Genomic DNA, 20581 nt, shown 5'->3' on the forward strand with positions numbered 1-20581 from the left:
CATAACCATACCAGGGTACTCTTTATACAGAAGAGACAGAGAAGGCAAGAAAGGAGGAGGAGTGGCCCTGTATGTGAAAGATAGCATTAAATCTAACCTAATACAAGTTGGTGAGGCCAACATAGAGTCAGTTTGGGTTACGTTGCAGTTTGCTAATCATGCAGTAACTCGTGTAGGTGTGATATATAGACCACCTGATCAAGTTAAAGAACTAGATGATCTACTAGTTGAAGAAATAGCTAAAATGACAATGAAAGGAGAAGTTATCATTATGGGAGATTTCAATCTTCCAGATATAAACTGGAAAACCAAAATAGCAAGTTCTACCAGGAGTACAGATATTCTAAATTCCCTACTGGGGTTATCCCTACAACAAATGGTTGAGGAGCCAACCCGGAGGGAGGCCATTTTGGATTTGATATTCACAAATGGGGATTCGGTATATGATGTCATTGTAGGCGAAACCTTGGGATCTAGTGATCACCAGTCAGTGTGGTTTAATATAAGAACTGTGAAAGAGTCCCACCACACAAAAACAAAAGTTTTAGATTTTAGAAAAACAGACTTTTCAAAAATGAAATTAGTCATAAATGAGTCCTTATCAGACTGGAACGGATTACATGGAGTCCAGGAGAAATGGGACTACTTAAAAGGTGCATTATTGAAGGCAACAGAAAATTCAATTAGACTTGTCAGTAAAAGCAAAAAAAGGAAGAGACCACTGTGGTACTCGGCAGAAGTGGCCCAAATCATTAAAAATAAAAAGCTAGCATTTTGTAATTATAAAAAAACCCAGAGCAATGAAGATAAGGAAATCTACAAGATTAGGCAGAAAGAGGCCAAGCAAGTTATAAGAACTTCTAAAGCGCAGGCAGAAGAAAAACTAGCTCAGTCTATGAAAAAAGGGGATAAGACATTCTTCAGATATATAAATGAAAAAAGGAAATTAAAACAAGGAATAACTAAATTAAAAACAAAGGACGGAAGGTATGTAGAAGAGAATAAAGGGCTAGCCGACTGCCTTAACGAATACTTCTGTTCAGTTTTTACAAAAGAAAAAGGAGAAGGACCTCCACTAGAAAGGATGACTAATAAATCGTTTGATGCATGTGTCTTTACAGAGGAAGATGTTCTAAGTTTGCTGTCTAAAGTGAAGACAAATAAGTCACAGGGGCCTGATGAGATACACCCAAAATTATTAAAAGAGCTTAGTGGTGAGCTGGCAAAACCGTTAACAGATTTATTTAACCAATCATTAGTAACAGGAGTCGTCCCGGAAGATTGGAAATTGGCAAATGTCGTGCCCATTCACAAGAAAGGTAGTAGGGAGGAATCGAGCAACTATAGACCAGTGAGTCTGACATCAATAGTAGGCAAATTAATGGAAACCCTATTAAAGGATAGGATTGTGGAACATCTAAAATCCCATGGATTGCAAGATGAAAAACAGCATGGGTTTACTTCAGGGAGATCATGTCAAACAAATCTTATAGATTTTTTTGACTGGGTGACTAAAATAATAGACGGTGGAGGTGCAGTAGACATCGCTTATCTGGATTTTAGTAAGGCTTTTGACACTGTCCCACATAGAAGACTTATCAATAAACTGCAGTCATTGAGCATGAACTCCAATATTGTTGAGTGGATTAGGCAGTGGCTGAGGGACAGACAACAGAGGGTTGTAGTCAATGGAGAACATTCAAAACAAGGTCATGTTACCAGTGGGATTCCACAGGGATCTGTACTGGGACCAATTTTGTTTAATATCTTCATAAGTGATATTGCAAAAGGCCTCGATGGTAAGGTTTGTCTTTTTGCTGATGACACAAAGATATGTAACAGGGTTGATGTTCCTGGAGGGAAACGCCAAATGGAAAAGGACTTAGGAAAACTAGAAGAATGGTCAGAACTCTGGCAACTGAAATTTAATGTGGATAAGTGCAAGATAATGCACCTGGGGCGTAAAAACCCAAGGGCAGAATATAAAATATTCGACACAGTCCTGACCTCAGTATCTGAGGAAAGGGATTTAGGAGTAATTATTTCAGAAGACTTAAAGGTGGGAAGACAATGTAATAAAGCAGCACGAAATGCAAGCAGAATGCTTGAATGTATAGGGAGAGGTATAAGCAGTAGAAAGAGTGAAGTGCTTATGCCGCTGTACAGAACACTGGTGAGACCTCACTTGGAGTATTGTGCGCAGTACTGGAGGCCATATCTCCAGAAGGATATAGATACTCTAGAGAGAGTTCAGAGAAGAGCTACTAAACTAGTACATGGATTGCAGGATAAAACTTACCAGGAAAGGTTAAAAGACCTTAATATGTATAGCTTGGAAGAAAGAAGAGACCGAGGGGATATGATAGAAACTTTTAAATACATAAAGGGAATCAACTCGGTAAAGGAGGAGAGCATATTTAAAAGAAGAAAAACTACCACAAGAGGACACAGTTTTAAATTAGAGGGGCAAAGGTTTAAAAGTAATATAAGGAAGTATTACTTTACTGAGAGGGTAGTGGATGCATGGAATAGCCTTCCTGCAGAAGTGGTAGCTGCAAATACAGTGAAGGAGTTTAAGCATGCATGGGATAGGCATAAGGCCATCCTTCATATAAGATAGGGCCGGGGCTATTCATAGGATTCAGATATATTGGGCAGACTAGATGGGCCAAATGGTTCTTATCTGCCGACACATTCTATGTTTCTATGTTTCTATGATCCAGGCCGCGGTTCCACGGCCCGCACACAGCCGTGAACAACGGCCGTGTGCATGGGGCCTTAGTCTGATTTATGAAGTGCTTGATAATTGGCAAAAGACTGACAGGTAGGGTGGCCAGAGTTCCGGTTTTAGGCCGGACAGTCTGACTTTCTGACCCCCTGTCCTCCGTCCGGCGCAGGGCCTGGACAGACGCAGGGATGTCCTTTTTTAACAGCTCACTCTCAGACATCCGCACTGTGCTGTCTGAGCATGAGCTGCAGGGATAAAGTTTCCCTCCTGCCCCCCGCAGCTGAAGTTCGTTTTGCATTTTAATGTTTAAATCTCCATTGGCTGTGTGTGGAGGGGGCGTGGTCTAATGTGATCAGGGCATGGCTTAGAGGATTAAGGGGCGGGGTTGTAAATTCCAGCTTTTGAGGCTCGTCTGTGTGGCCACCCTACTGACAGGTGATGAAAATACACCAGTCTAATTGAAAGCCTAAAAACAGGTGAGCTTGATAAATGTGCCCCTATTTGCAGCAGCACACTGCTCCATGTGCAAAGATACATGTAAATCCTTGAGACATGGGTTAATATGAATTGCATTACTTATGTATTTACTACATGAAACTTAGCAATAGCATGCAGGTGAAGAGTTATCAATGCTGGTGTCATGAGCATACTTGCTCAGTGACCATATTGCGGACTGTAAACGGCGAGTCCGCAATATACGGGCAATGGCCATGTCCGTATCCCGGATGCAGACCCATTGACTTCAGTAGGTCCACATCTACCAGATACGACAAAAGATAGGGCTTTGTCTATCTTTTTGACATGGAGGCATGGATCAGAAGCCCATAGAAGCACTATAAAGCACTTCCGTGGGCTTCTAATCCGTGGCTTTGCACCGGAAAAAGATAAAAAAAATGTTCTATCTTTGGAGGTATGTTGCAGATTGTGGACCCATTCAAGTTAATGCGTCTGCATCTGCAAGCATTCCGCAGCACAGGCACTGAGAAAGTATGCTTGTGGGCATGAGCTCTAAGGGCTCATGCACACGACCGCTGGCGTCCCGTGCCCGTGCTATGGACTACAAATTGTGGTCCTCATTGCACGGGCACCTTCCGTGGAACAGGCGCATGGGGATCGCAGACCCATTCATTTGAATGGGTCCACGATCCCTCCGTTCTGCAAAAAGATAGAGCATGTTCTATCTTTTTGCAGTGTGGAGGCACGGAACCCCAGGTCCACATCCGTGATGTGGAATAACAACGGAACGGTGCCCGTGTATTGCGGATCCGCAAATGCGGTCCGCAATACGGGCACGGGGACACCAACAGTCGTGTGCATGAGCCCTACGAGGAGTAAAACCTGGGAGAAAATGACACTGAATTGCTAAGTTTAGTTAAACAGTCGGGGTCATTTATTAAGACCGGCGTCCTCTACATAACTTAGGCGCATCCACCGCCTGTCTAAAACTACACCAGCTCCCTTGCTTGCATAGATTTAGATCATTTTCTACGCTTTAAACAGGCATAGAAAATGATACAGGAGACCGGCTGGTCCAGCCTCTTCTCCCCCTTGCCTCACTTCCTTTTATTAGACCTGGCTTGACCAGGAAAAAGTCACAAATCTGCGATAGATATATGCCAAACATTGGCGTATATCTGATAATAAATGACCCTGTGTAAGTCTAGACAGTAAGAAAATCAAAACTTAAACAGCAAAGAAAGCACAAGCACAACTACAAAACAAAGATCTGTAGTAGGACTAAAGAAAAATGTCAATTTTGAATAAATAAACTGTAATGAAAAAACGACACCACCCCAAAAATATATATATAGCATTGACATATAATGGACCTGTAGAAAAAAATATATTTATATTGCATAGCACACAGCATAAAAAGTACCATAAAATAAAGTCACTTTGTTATTTATACTGCACATGTGAAAACAAGTCCACATGTGCAACAGTGGAAAGAAATGCCATTCCTTAAAGAAGTTCTCTCATAGGATACATGATAAATATCGGACTGTTAGAAGACTCTCTTCTGGGACCTCACCAATCATTTGAACTGGAATCTGAAGCTTCTCATTTGTCCTCACTGCTCGATCACATATTTTTTTTTTTTCTGAACAGTGGTTAAGCATGGTCCTTTTATTATCTGTGGGGCTAATGTGATGATGTATATACCAGTGATGATGTATATATCACCTATCCTGTGAAGAGGTGATGAATGTCTGTTGTGGGAAAACCCCTGTAAGGGTCCTTTCACACGTCCGTTGTTTCTTTCCTGATCTGTTCAGTTTTTTGCGGAACAGATCTGGACCCATTCATTTTCAATGGGTCCTGAAAAAAAATCAGACATTGTGCTGTCTGTTTTTTTTCAGGACCCATTGAAAATGAATGGGTCCAGATCTGTTCCGCAAAAAACGGAACAGATCAGGAAAGAAACAACGGACGTGTGAATGGACCCTAAGGGTCCTTTCACACCTGCGTTTTTCTTTTCCGGCGTTGAGTTCCGTCCTAGGGGCTCAAATCCGGAAAAAAATGATCAGTTTTATCCTAATGCATTCTGAATGGAGAGTCCGTCCCTCAGGATGCATCAGGATGTCTTCTGTTCAGTCTTTTTGACTGATCAGGCTTTTCAGAAAAACGTAGCATGCAGTATTTTTACCTCCGGCCAAAAATCCTGAACACTTTGACTGAACGCTGGATCCGGCCTTTTTCCCATTGACTTGTGTTCAGTCAAAATGGATCCGTTTTTTCCAATGCATTTTTCCATTGTAATCAAAAGCCTGATCAGGATTCAAATGTAATCAGTTTTCACACGTTTTTCCGGATCCGGCGGCCATTTCCGGTGTCGGAATTGAACGCCGGATTCAAACAACGCTAGTGTGAAAGTAGCCTAAGAGGTGGAGGGTTAGACATGCTAAAACAAGCTAGCTCTATTACTCTGCATTTATCTCATCTTCTTCTGTTTCTTTGTTTTCATAGCTATTAGCACAGGAACAGACAGATTAAAAATGTACACCACCTTCACCTTAGGCCATTTTGTTCACACCCACATTGCTATTTAATTATAGTTTTTACCTTCACAAGGTTACATTAAAGTTTTCTTATAGCATACCAAAAGTGTAATAGATTTCATATTTTTTCATTGTGGCATGAGGCACAATGCAGACTGGCCAATTATATTTTATGTTCATTTAAAGGGGAATTCCATCTTTTATGAAGTGGTGGCATATTGTTTGGATAAGCTGTCACTTCATAATTGGTAGGGGCCTGACCTCTGGAATCATGATCTATCCTGATAGTGAAGGACATGCAGAACTGACATTAGCACAGTAGCCCCTATACAGTTTGCCTCTGGAACCGCCTGCGAACTCCTGCACAGCTCGATTGCTGCTGAGTGCAGGCGAAAATTAAAAGAGCTTTTATTCTCAGGATTGGTGGGGGCCCAATGATCAACTAACGGCAGATCCAGGAGACACACTATGCCATCACTTTATAAGATGGTAGAACCTCTTCAACCACACATTTACTTTACACCTGATACCTTTGGGGCTCATGCACTGTTGGAAACTGGTACAGGAACACAAGACTTCTTGAGAGGAATTCTTAAGAAGATTCTTTTGTTTATTCACAGACAAGAGCAGCAAGACAGCGTTGAAGTAAATATAAAAGTCAGGCAGAATATGTTATGATGTACAAGTGAGTAGGCCACAGCACTCTTTTCATAAAACGGCAAGGGTGGGTGCACGTTCGGGTTGTGTTCTGTAGCTCCACCTCAAGAACTGTAGGTATCACAAATATTTAGACAGCACTCCTTAAGTGATGATAATTAATGATTTTATTTCATATTATTTCCCCGGCGCCGGCTGTAAGCACACCGTGGTCCTCAGAGTGCCTGATGAAGGGCGATTGCCCGAAACGTTGCAACTGACATACCACTTACTCCGGCTGAAATAATATGAAATAAAATCCTTAATTATCATCACTTAAGGAGTGCTGTCTAAATATTTATGTTATGATGTACAGTCGTGGCCAAAAGTTTTGAGAATTACATAAATATTGGAAATTGGAAAAGTTGCTGCTTAAGTTTTTATAATAGCAATTTGCATATACTCCAGAATGGTATGAAGAGTGATCAGATGAATTGCATAGTCCTTCTTTGTCATGAAAATTAACTTAATCCCCAAAAAACCTTTCCACTGCATTTCATTGCTGTCATTAAAGGACCTGCTGAGATCATTTCAGTAATCGTCTTGTTAACTCAGGTGAGAATGTTGACCAGCACAAGGCTGGAGATCATTATGTCAGGCTGATTGGGTTAAAATGGCAGACTTGACCTGTTAAAAGGAGGGTGATGCTTGAAATCATTGTTCTTCCATTGTTAACCTTGGTGACCTGCATAGAAACGCGTGCAGCCATCATTGCGTTGCATAAAAATGGCTTCACAGGCAAGGATATTGTGGCTACTAAGATTGCACCTCAATCAACAATTTATAGGATCATCATGAACTTAAAGGAAAGAGGTTCAATTCTTGTTAAGAAGGCGTCAGGGCGTCCAAGAAAGTCCAGCAAGCGCCATGATCGTCTCCTAAAGATGATTCAGCTGCGGTATTGGTGTGCCACCAGTGCAGAGCTTGCTCAGGAATGGCAGCAGGCAGGTGTGAGCGCATCTGCCCGCACAGTGAGGCGAAGACTTTTGGAAGATGGCCTGGTGTCAAGAAGGGCAGCAAAGAAGCCACTTCTCTCCAAAAAAAACATCAGGGACAGATTGATCTTCTGCAGAAAGTTTGGTTAATGGACTGCTGAGGACTGGGGCAAAGTCATATTCTCTGATGAAGCCTCTTTCCGATTGTTTGGGGCATCAGGAAAAAGGCTTGTCCGGAGAAGAAAAGGTGAGCGCTACCATCAGTCCTGTGTCATGCCAACAGTAAAGCATCCTGAGACCATTCATGTGTGGGGTTGCTTCTCATCCAAGGGAGTGGACTCACTCACAATTTTGCCCCAAAACACAGCCATGAATAAAGAATGGTACCAAAACACCCTCCAACAGCAACTTCTTCCAAGAATCCAACAACAGTTTGGTGAAGAACAATGCATTTTCCAGCACGATGGAGCACCGTGCCATAAGGCAAAAGTGATCACTAAGTGGCTCAGGGACCAAAACGTTGACATTTTGGGTCCATGGCCTGGAAATTCCCCAGATCTTAATCCCATTGAGAACTTGTGGTCAATCCTCAAGAGGCGGGTCGACAAACAAAAACCCACTAATTCTGACAAACTCCAAGAAGTGATTATGAAAGAATGGGTTGCTATCAGTCAGGAATTGGCCCAGAAGTTGATTGAGAGCATGCCCAGTAGAATTGCAGAGGTCCTGAAAAAGAAGGGTCAACACTGCAAATACTGACTCTTTGCATAAGGCCTCATGCACATGACAGTATTTTTTCACGGTCCGCAAAAACGGGGTCCGTAGGTCCGTGATCCGTGACAGTTTTTTTCGTCCGTGGGTCTTCCTTGATTTTTGGAGGATCCACGGACATGAAAAAAAAAGTCGTTTTGGTGTCCGCCTGGCCGTGCGGAGCCAAACGGATCCGTCCTGAATTACAATGCAAGTCAATGGGGACGGATCCGTTTGACGTTGACACAATATGGTGCCATTTCAAACGGATCCGTCCCCATTGACTTTCAATGTAAAGTCTGGAGTCCCTTTTATACCATCGGATCAGAGTTTTCTCCAATCCGATGGTATATTTTAACTTGAAGCGTCCCCATCACCATGGGAACGCCTCTATGTTAGAATATACTGTCGGATATGAGTTAGATCGTGAAAACTCATTTCCGACAGTATATTCTAACACAGAGGCGTTCCCATGGTGAGGGGGACGCTTCTAGTTAGAATATACTACAAACTGTGTACATGACTGCCCCATGCTGCCTGGCAGCACCCGATCTCTTACAGGGGGGCGTGACGCACCTGAAGGGGTTAATTGTACTATCATATCCCCCTGTAAGAGATCAGGGCTGCGCCCCCCCCTTCCTCCCTCTATTGTAATAATTAGTTGGTGGCACAGTGTGCGCCCCCCGCCCCCCCCTTCCTCCCTCTATTGTAATAATTTGTTGGTGGCACAGTGTGCGCCCCCCACTTCCTCCCTCTATTGTAATAATTTGTTGGTGGCACAGTGTGTGCCCCCCATCGGCTCCCCTCCCTCTATAGCATTAACAACATTGGTGGCCAGTGTGCGGCCTCCCATCTCCCCCATCCCGATCATTGGTGGCAGCGGAGTTCCGATCGGAGTCCCAGTTTTATCGCTGGGGCTCCGATCGGTAACCATGGCAACCAGGACGCTACTGCAGCCCTGGTTGCCATGGTTACTTAGCAATAGTACAATAGTAAAAGATTCATACTTACCTGGGGGCTGCGATGTCTGTGTCCGGCCGGGAGCTCCTCCTACTGGTAAGTGACAGTTCAGTTAGCAATGCGCCGCACAGACCTGTCACTTACCAGTAGGTGGAGCTCCCGGCCGGACACGAACATTGCAGCAGCCAGCAGGTAAGTATGAATCTTCTACTATTGTACCAATAGCGTAGCAATAGCTAAGTAACCATGGCAACCAGGACTGCAGTAGCGTCCTGGTTGCCATGGTTACCAATCGGAGCCCCAGTGATTAAACTGGGACTCCGTTCGGAACTCCGCTGCCACCAATGATCGGGGTGGGGGGAGAGATGGGAGGCCGCACTGGCCACCAATGTTGTTAATGCTATAGAGGGGGGGGGCGATGGGGGGTGCACACTGTGCCACCAACAAATTATTACAATAGAGGGAGGGAGGGGGGGGCCGCACTGGCCACCAATGATATTCAAACTGGGAAAGGGGGGGGGGTCTGCCCCCTGCTGCCTGGCAGCCCTGAGCTCTTACAGGGGGATATGATAGTACAATTAACCCCTTCAGATGCCACATCTGAAGGGGTTAATTGTGCTGATCACGGCCCCCTGTAAGAGATCGGGTGCTGCCAGGCAGCAGGGGCAGTCATGTACACAGTTTGTAGTGTATTCTAACTAGAAGCGTCCCCATCACCATGGGAACGCTTCTGTGTTAGAATATACTGTCGGATATGAGTTTTCACAAAGTGAAAACTTAGATCTGAAAAAGATTTTATGCAGACGGATCTTTGGATCTGTCTGTGTGAAAGTAACCTACGGCCACGGATCACGGACACGGATGCCAATCTTGTGTGCATCCGTGTTCTTTCATGGACCCATTGACTTGAATGGGTCCGTGAACCGTTGTCTGTCAAAAAAATAGGACAGGTCCTATTTTTTTGACGGACCGGATACACGGATCACGGTCTCGGCTGCAAAACGGTGCATTTTCCGATTTTTCCACGGACCCATTGAAAGTCAATAGGTCTGCGAAAAAAAAAACGGAAAACGGCACAACGGCCACGGATGCACACAACGGTCGTGTGCATGACGCCTAAATGTCATGTAATTGTCAATAAAAACCTTTGAAACGTATGAAGTGCGTGTAATTATATTTCACTACATCACAGAAACAACTGAAACAAAGATCTAAAAGCAGTTTAGCAGCAAACTTTGTGAAAACTAATATTTGTGTCATTCTCAAAACTTTTGGCCACAACTGTAGATGGATGTGTGAAGCAGCAGTGGAAAATACTTAAAGTGAGCACCATTTTAATGCCCTAGTAGTTAATAAAGGCCACTGTATAGTGACCTCAGTAGCTAAAGTGTCGCCCCCCCCCCCCCCCCTTCCCCAAAAGTAACTCACCTGAGTCCAGGCTACAGGACTCTTCTGGCCTGCAGCCTGAGTTCCACCTTCACCACATCACTGCACCGGCCCATCTTGAATTTTCCAGAATTGCCAAATGAGATATCTGGCCCTGACCTTGAGGCTAATATCTGCGATTGGTGATAACACTGATCGCAGACATTTAACCCCTCAGAGGCTGTGGTCAAATGTAGGCATGGCATCTGAGAGCTGAAAAACTGAAATTCCATGCCTGGAATGGCTCACCCATATGGTGATTGGGGGAGTCTTTTGTTTGTTTTGAAAAGTCTAAGCTCGCTGGAGAATACCAGACCTTTTACAGGTATATTCCAACATTAGTCTGTAGGTGACAGCACTATATTGGATTTTCTATTTGGCAATGTATTAAATCCCATTGCTAAATAGAAATGGAGATATGCATGTGGTTATGCCCTTGGGGGACTAAACAAATTTTTAAAGAAAGTGAAAAAAAGTTTGTCAAAATATAAGGAATTTATAAAAATTCTAATAACCCCCCTTTCCCCACAATAAAAATTAATAAGCAATAAAAAGCAAACAAACTCATAAGCATTACCATGTTCCAAATTGCCAAAGCAAACGGTGTAATAAAAAATAAATGTAAAAAATGTAAGAAAAAGTGTACAATTGAACCGTTTAAAATTATTTGGAATTTATCACGAATTACAGTTAAAATTGCCCAATCTTCCATACTCTGCTTGGGAATAAATACAGGAAAAAACATTGAGTCCATTTACAAGTTGAACTACCCATCATTGATTTAGAAGGTATGAAGGGGCGCTGCTATCTGATTAAGATGGTAAGCTTCTGTAGGCTACTTTGCCCTATGCAAACCATTCCCCTGCTGCTAAAACACACTGATATTCAAACTTTAGAGTCAGCTTTTAGATATTTTATATGGTTGACACATGGCTCCCATCTCACTACAGAAATTACAAGGTCTATGAGAGGAGGGAGGATTTCAAATTCTGGATATTAGAAACTATAACTTGGCAGGCAACTTCAGACACTAATTTGACTGGGTGAATGGGTCCAGCCATTGTTCAAACAATATATTAGAGACCAATCTAGTCTACCCATGGAGCCTTTCCGCTTTACTGCATACAAAATACTCTTCTTTACCTGAATTGCTCAAGAAAAGCTTGTTGGGCATACTATAGCAACCTGGAAAGCTACTAGGCAGGAATTTGGCCTGTCCTTCTTGTTGTCAAAACACATGTACTTATGGGGCTACCCTGAACTCACTGAGGGTTTAAATAATAAATAATTGGAGTTACAAAGGTATTCAGCAAATATAATGAAAGGGACGCTAAAAAGGAGCAAAATAACAAATATTTTATTGTGCTCAAATGGAAAGGAGTGAAACCTATAGAAATCAAATCAGACCAAAACCGTCCATCCCATATCACAAGCCTAGTATCAGCAAGGACTCAAGGATCATGTTGTTCATATCATAGAAGGAGGGATGGACAGACTAATAATCTAAAATCCACCGCACTAAGTACACAGGTCAGGTGCTCCGTCGGCAATTGTAGCCTGATATATATAAGAGTGCATGCGGAGATAGAAGCGGTACGTGCTAGCCCTGTGAATGTAACACAGTGTATGTTGATCCAACCGGATTCACAATAGATCACAGGGAGCTGCGCATCGCACAAACACTGAACTGGCCAGTGATTAATCGTCACTGAGCAGCGGCGGTGAGTAGTAGGAGCGGCCGTGCACTGTGCCGACTCATAAACTCACATCACCGTAGGTGAATAGACTACATAGACGCTTGCTGTTGCTGGCGTACATTCCAGCAACCAGCTGGTCTAAACACTGAGCTACGGCTCAACGCGTTTCTGTGCAGATTGGTGTCTGCACGTCATCAGGAGCCAAGTAGCACTTACACCTAAACTACCTAACGCCGATCACATAGGTTTGCAATCGGCGGGTTAAACAGTGTATTCAACGCTATACACCGAAACCTAGTGTGGGAGACGGTGTGCTGTTTGTTTGAACATAGTCTCGGCTCTGTAATGGCCATTACAGAGCCGAGACTATGTTCAAACAAACAGCACACCGTCTCCCACACTAGGTTTCGGTGTATAGCGTTGAATACACTGTTTAACCCGCCGATTGCAAACCTATGTGATCGGCGTTAGGTAGTTTAGGTGTAAGTGCTACTTGGCTCCTGATGACGTGCAGACACCAATCTGCACAGAAACGCGTTGAGCCGTAGCTCAGTGTTTAGACCAGCTGGTTGCTGGAATGTACGCCAGCAACAGCAAGCGTCTATGTAGTCTATTCACCTACGGTGATGTGAGTTTATGAGTCGGCACAGTGCACGGCCGCTCCTACTACTCACCGCCGCTGCTCAGTGACGATTAATCACTGGCCAGTTCAGTGTTTGTGCGATGCGCAGCTCCCTGTGATCTATTGTGAATCCGGTTGGATCAACATACACTGTGTTACATTCACAGGGCTAGCACGTACCGCTTCTATCTCCGCATGCACTCTTATATATATCAGGCTACAATTGCCGACGGAGCACCTGACCTGTGTACTTAGTGCGGTGGATTTTAGATTATTAGTCTGTCCATCCCTCCTTCTATGATATGAACAACATGATCCTTGAGTCCTTGCTGATACTAGGCTTGTGATATGGGATGGACGGTTTTGGTCTGATTTGATTTCTATAGGTTTCACTCCTTTCCATTTGAGCACAATAAAATATTTGTTATTTTGCTCCTTTTTAGCGTCCCTTTCATTATATTTGCTGGATTCATTACTTTGGGACGCATACCTTTGTGATATATATTTAATTTGTAGGAGTTACAAAGGTAATTGCAAGGCAAGAGATCTATGTACGGATTCAGAGGGTAGATATAGGTATTTAACTTTTGTGGAAACATGTAATATGTATTATGGTCTCGGATGAACCCCTTTTCATGAGTTTATGAAGTTGAGATAATGTATGAGATAATGAGTTTCTTGCCTTAAGTTTCCCACAAATTCATATGATTTACAACTTAGAACAGACACTGATTAACAGACTTTGTCGGCTACATAATCTAAATTACGGTTTGCCTTGCCTTAGGTCCAATCCTCAAAACTATTTAAGGTTTCTGCAAATGGCATTCATCATGTAGAGAAAGTTAATGAAAGGCACTTATTAATGTATTGTGATTGTTCATATTGCCTCCCAGGGCTCCAGATGGCGACCAAAACGGTTGCCAATGCGCCTTGAAATTTGCAGATGACGACAAGACTTTTTAGTCTTGTCGCCATTTGCGACTGTACCGCCTCGCTCCTGCGCAGCCTAAGTTCTCTTCAGTAGCACAGTCAGTGGAGAAGGAAGGAGTCCCTCCCTCTCCACTGTGACGTGGCCGCCACTACCACCAATGGGGAGAGAGCAGGGAGGAGGAGGGGAGGAGCTGTCGCCACTGCGCCACCAATGAATGTAAAACATAAGTATAGGCAGCGGTATCACAGACCCGGCACCCGGCCTCAATAACAGGGCATGACGCAGCAATTAACCCCTCAGGTGCCACATCGCAAGCCCTGTTATTGAGGCCGGGTGCCGGGTCTGTAATACAGCTTCAGACAATTGTATAAAGGAGTTAAAGAGGACCTTTCATGGGTCCAAAGAATATGAACTTAGTAGTAGGCTGCATAGAGCGGCACCCAGGGATCTAAGTGCACTTACTATTAGTCCTGGGCGTCGCTCCGTTCGTCTGCTGTGGCCCCCGGTATTTTCAACATTCAGAGCAAGGAGGAAGAGACGCCAGTTTCTCTCCTTCTCCCTGACAGCAGCGCTGACCAATCACAGCGCAGAGCTCAGAGCGAGGGAGAAAAAAAAACTCCCTCGCTCTGAGCTCTGCGCTGTAATTGGACAGCACTGCTGTCAGGGGGAAGGACAGACACTGGCCTCTCCTCCTCCTTGCTCTGAATGTTGAAAACCTGAAAATACCGGGGGCCACAGCGGACAAATGGAGCGACGCCCAGGAATAATAGTAAGTGCACTTAGATCCCTGGGCGCCGCTCTATGCAGCCTGCTACTAAGTTCATATTCTTTGGACCCACGAAAGGTCCTCTTTAATTACATTAATTGCTGATGCAGTGAGCCCCTCCCAAAGCCTCATCACCCCCCATTATCACTGGCCACAAGTCCCGTGCCTCCCCCCCATTGTATTATGGTGGCCACAGGGTCCCATCCCCTCCATTGGTGGCAGTGGCAGATTACACTGCTGGGGCTCAGATCGTTACCATGGCAGCCAGGACACTACTGAATCCCTGGCTGCCATGGTAACCTCCTTGCTGCTGTGTGCACAAAGCACAGGGAGATGTGGGAGATCCTATTCACCCTGATAGATCCCTATCAGGGTGAATAGCATAAGGGATGAAAAGATCCAGGTTCTATTCCCTAAGGGTAGAAATGGTTATTAAATACAAAGTTAAAAAAAACTAAAAAAATACCCAAAAAAATACCAAAAAAAAAAAAAGTTTAAATGGCCACCCTCCCCGTTTTACATATAAAATTTATAAACAATAACGAATAAATATATTACATATCGCCATGTCCCAAAAAGTGTGAGCTATTAAAATATAAAAAAATATTTCCGCTCGGTGAAGGCCGTAACAGAAAAAAAAAAAAAAAAACTCTAAACCACGCAATTCGCCATTTTTTGTCACCTTGTCCCCTAGAAGATGTCCCTGGATGTGAGAGCTATGTGGTTTTCTCCTATATGTAGTGCTGGCTCACTACTGTGACCTGCGTCCCCATCTTCTCAAAGTCCTTCTTTTTTTTTTATTATATGCATTTTAAATTTGGCGACTAAAAAATGTAATTTGGCTCCTAAATGTTTTAGTTTAGGAGCCAATGGCTCCTGGTCATTTTTTTTTTGTCTGGAGCACTGCCTCCTTTCTGGCTTGATTAATTTTTTCATCACATTATACAGTACACTGTTCATTTCCAGGGGTATAACACATCAGACCCTGAAATAAATACATTCTCCATTCATAATGTGTATGCCAGTGTCTCCACCAGTTGTACTGTTGGAATGTGGACGTGCATGCGTGCATCACAGTGACCTATCCTCTGTGTGTGTGTGTGCGCTGCTCCCCCTCCCTTCCTGTTTTTCATAGTACTATCATTTAAAGAGGACCTTTCACCAGAATAAAACTTCTAATACAGGCATACAGGCGCCTCCTTCTCCCATGCTGCAGCGCTGGCCAATCACAGCGCTCAGTTTATAGCCTGAGAGGCTTTTTTCTCTCTCAGGCTATGAGCTGAGAACTGGGATTGGCCAGCGCTACAGCATGGGAGAATGAGCCGACGGCACGTTCCCATGGGTGGAGCCTAACTATGAAGATACCGGAGGCAATAACGGGAGAACGGAGCGGCGCCCAGGTATAACAGTAAGTGCAGGGGGTCCCTGGGCGCCGCTCTACATGCCTGTATAGTTACTTTAGATGTTTTATTCTGGTGAAAGGTCCTCTTTAAGCACATGCTAAATAGGCTGCTAAATAGCAAAAAGGCTTCTGCTTTTCTTACGGCTATTTTTCTATTATCTAATAAGTAAGGCATGTAACTGCTGCACTATGTTTCATCTTGCAAAGCTGCAGATACACCTTATACAACCACCCATCCAACTTTGGCACACACTCATGCATGCTTAGCTTGGCATGTGTTCCCAATGGGTAGGAAATAATAAGCTGTTACATTCCTCCTAGCAGTTTATCTCACCTATGAACAAAGTTAAAACCCATATTGCTGATCCTTCTTTGCCTTGACATATGTCATTGGGGCAGAATATGTACAGTAAATAGCCAGGCCGATGTAATGATGACTTTCATCTAGGGATCGACCGATATTGATTTTTTTAGAGCCGATAGCGATAACCTATGAACTTTCAGGCCGATAACCAATAACTTTTAATGATATTCTGTGCATTTTCCACATAGGAGATTTTTTTTTATATTTTAAAAGTTTGGACTTTTCGGATATGGCAATATGGGATATGTTTATTTATTGTTTATATATTTTGTATGTAAAATTGGGAAAGGGGGTGATTTATACTTAATATTTTGGTGTCTTTTTTTTGTAACTTTTTTTGTAACTTTTTATTTAATAACTATTCCCCCCCCCCCCCTCCCCCTTAGGGGCTAGTACCTGGGATCTTTTAATCCCTTGTCCTATTCAGCCTTATAGAGCTATATTAGGGTGAATAGGACTTCACACTCCCTGCTGCTCTGTGCTTTGTGCACACAGAAGCAGGGAGCTTACCATGGCAGCCAGGGCTTCAGTAGGATCCTGGCTGTCATGGTAACCGATCGGAGCCCCAGGATTACACTGCTGGGGCTCCGATCAGAAGCTGCCACCAATGACTTTAATACTTTAAGGGGGGGGGGGGGTTGGGGAGGGGGGTGCACTGCGCCACCAATGATTTTAATACTGGGGAGGGCGCACGGTGCCACCAATGATAATTGTTTAATACAGAAGGCGGGTGTGTCGGTGCAGAATCGCATAGCCGGCACCCTGCCTCTGACAGGGAGCTGCGATCAGTGGCAGCAGTTAATCCTGTTAATCCTGTCATATAGGCTGGGCACCGCCTCCTGTATTTGTATTAGACGTTAATTATCATCGATGGTGCGGTGCGCCCACCCCTTCTCCTCCCGTCTCCCTTGTAGGTCTTCTTATTTACCTTTTCTCTTTTTTTAACAAGAGTCCTTCCTTACCTTCCCTATTAGCTTGATATATTCCAAAATGAGAGGTGCAGGATGACCGGGTTTGAGAACCTTCTTTTTTTAATATGAAAGTTGGTCATCTTGATAACTCCGAGTCAAGGAGAGATAAGGAAACAAACATCTGTATATCAACTGCAGACACATCTCTCACTGGAGTCCTCTGCCTGACAGGCAGGTAAGGGCTATAAATCTGTATGGTAATAATAAAATAAAAAGTCATTTTGAGATATCAGCATTTCAATACCTGCTTATAGACATTTCACTTTCAAAATGCTTTTCTTTAGGGTGCATAGCCACTAAAAGAGGTACACTAAAAACATGAAATGTAACTCTAATTTCATCCTTTACTTTTTTAAATTTGTTTATAACGATACTTTACAAGATTAGACGTATAGTGTACCACTAGAGCGTATTTAAAAATTTGCAAGAAACATTGGGGGTCATTTACTATACTGAAATACACCGAAATTAGGTGTATTTCAGGCGCAGGTGGCGACACAACTGTTAGTTCCACCACTATCTGTGACTTTGTCCTGCTCATGCCAGGTCTCAAATTGTGGGCGTAGCCTGGGAAGGGGCGGGCCAGAAGGCCCATCTCATTTACCATTTTCTTGTTTTAAAGGGCTTCTGTCAGCCCACTAAACGTTTTTTTTTTTTTTTTGTTTAATAGTAATCCCTATACTGCGAGCTCTGCATACATAAGCTAAATAATCATTTTGGTTCAGTAGAATTTGATAAAAAGCTATTTTTATAAATTGTAAATTACCTTGCTACCAGCAAGTAGGGCGGCTACTTGCTGGTAGCAGCCGCATCCTCCGATCCTAATGACGCCCCCTCCACATTGTGATTGACAGAGCCAGGGAACGGAATCGTTCTCTGCTGGCCCTGTTTGAATTCCAAATCTCGCGCCTGTGCCGTACCTGTCTTTAATCGGCGCATGCGCACTGAGAGGTGGCCGCTCTCTCGGCCGCTCCATCCTCAATGCACCTGCACCGGGTGTAGATGTGACATCATCGGCGCAGGCGCCTTGAGGATGGAGCGGCCAAGAGAGCGGCCGCCTCTCAGTGCGCCTGAGCCGATTAAAGACAGGTACGGCGCAGGCGCGAGATTTGTTCCCTGGCCCTGTCAATCACAATGCGGAGGGGGCGTCATTAGGATCGGAGGATGCAGCTGCTACCAGCAAGTAGCCGTCCAACTTGCTGGTAGCAAGGTAATTTACATATGATAAAAATAGCTTTTTATCAAATTCTACTGAACCAAAATGATTATTTAGCTTATGTATGCAGAGCTCGCAGTATAGGGATTATTATTAAACAAAAAAAAATGGTTTAGTGGGCTGACAGAAGCCCTTTAAGTGTAGAAAATAGTCTAAATGTAAGGTGGCTCAGAAGCCTGCGCTTCTTCATAACTTCGCCAGATGGGGCCTTTATTAAGACTGCCATCTAAAATGCCGGTCTTAATAAATGTGTCCCATTGTTTTTAAACTTTCCAATATTTTGCTTTATTGATCTCATTAGAAAGCCTGAAAAAGTAAAATGTGTATATTGTGCAGCTACATTGTAATATACCATTGTGGTTAGGGATTTTGAAAATTTTATTCTATTGTATTTTCGTTGCTTAGTTTGTTTTGTCTTCTTTAGTCAACTATCATCTCTCTTTCTTCCCTTACTTTTGTGAAGCCTCAGTACAACGGGACTCTAAAGAAGGAAAACAAGCGCTTTAGCTCCCAAAGTCAATTTGACAATTGGGGCCGACAGCAATATATATCCTTGGCAAGTCCAATTAGTCCCGGAAATGATTACAACTACATGCAAACCCTGAAGAGCAGTCGAAGTGAGCCTGACCTCACCGGTCCAAATATGAGGGGCACATTGAGACGCCAGAACCTTTATAATGCACAGAACCAGTATTCTCAGCAGCAACGGTCTGGAAGGGGAGGGGTCCATAACTCAAGTTTCTACAGTCATCAAAGTGGACAGCAATGGAAGCAAACAAGTGTTCCACCAACACGTACACCATCTTCTATCTCTGCTACACATCGGCAGACACAACAGCAATTTCAGAACACACTCCAGAGAAATGAAAACTATGCAGGCATGCAGTTACCATCCAGGTTAGTGTGAGCAGAGATTATCTACTTCATGGCAATGTACAGTGGAAATTACTAATTTTGTCATTATTCTTCTATTTACTCTTGTGCTATACTATACTCTTACGCTATCTAAATATCATCAATGGAACATTTGTTAAACTATTTTGTGGATTTTACGGAAGTATTCTGCATTCTAAGAAGAATGTAAAAAAGTAACTTGGTAACTTTGGTTTAAAGTGGTATTCCCATCTCAGCTATTCATGGTTGGCCTCAGGTTATAGTACCTGTCATATGCAGTGGCTGGGGAACACTGCTGTAAGGCCACTTGTGGAAGCAGAAATTCTAGCCAACTCTGCTGTAAGTGTTCTGTGTCAAAACACTTTCAACTACTATGTGTTTATTTGTGTTACTGCAGGATGGATTCCCGAGATGATTTTGATGGAACTCCTATGACCATTGAGCGAGCCGTGGAACTTCTTGAAGGTCCAAATGAAAAATACCAGACATCTGGTGCAAACTACATACAGCATACTTGCTATCAAGATGAAAGTGCCAAGAGCCTAGTATGTATTGTGCAGTAATCCAGTGTATAATTGCACTGAATTAAAGGCGTGTTTCATCTATTAAAGGGAATTTGTCACCACTTTTTTGGGCAACATAAACTAGTAACTGATCCCCTTAGTAAAATACTTGGTCACTTTCTTTAACTGACCCAACTGGTATGCTCAGATCTTGTACTGAACAGCTCCAAAGCATAATGATGAGTCCTGAATATCCATGAGCTCCTAGCTTTCTCCACCCCCTGTTGCTAATTTAGTTGGAATGTCAGTGAGTAATAGGGCGGGTGGGGGGTGGAAAAAGCCATAAGCTCATGAATAACAGGATTTGTTAGAGCCTAGCAGCTTAAAACTGGTGATAGACTCTCTTAAAAAAAGTATTCTTTGCATATATAACAGTTTTCTAAGTATCCAATATTCTTTCTGTATCACTTAACACTTCTCATGTACTTCTAATGGATAAAAATCTGTCCTGGTTCTTGGCTTATTAACCCCATAAAGGGGTTATCCAGGAATTTATATTGATGACCTATCCTCAGTATAGGTCATTAATATCAGATTGGTAGTGGTCTGACTCCTGGGACCTCCACTGATCAGCTGTTTGAAGAGACTGGGTACTCTTTGAGCCCAGCAGCCTCTTCCTAGCCTTAAAACATCACCGTCCATCGGTCATGTGGAGTAGTTGC

The 20581-nt window shown here is 43.4% G+C and overlaps 1 protein-coding gene across 1 annotated transcript in view; it reads left to right on the plus strand.

The window, feature by feature from the left end:
* LOC122922734 (plakophilin-1-like) overlaps nt 1-20581 on the plus strand; it is a gene marked incomplete at its 3' end in the record, with an annotated part of 159743 nt that overhangs the window by 89082 nt on the left and 50080 nt on the right. Inside the window, exons 3-4 of the mRNA XM_044273435.1 lie at nt 18926-19359; nt 19754-19901. Coding sequence (XP_044129370.1) covers nt 18926-19359; nt 19754-19901 — 582 coding nt within the window. The remainder of the gene's footprint in view (nt 1-18925; nt 19360-19753; nt 19902-20581) is intronic.

The sequence above is a fragment of the Bufo gargarizans genome, unplaced genomic scaffold, assembly GCF_014858855.1.
Source record: "Bufo gargarizans isolate SCDJY-AF-19 unplaced genomic scaffold, ASM1485885v1 fragScaff_scaffold_680_pilon:::fragment_2:::debris, whole genome shotgun sequence".
NCBI classification, from domain to species: domain Eukaryota; kingdom Metazoa; phylum Chordata; class Amphibia; order Anura; family Bufonidae; genus Bufo; species Bufo gargarizans.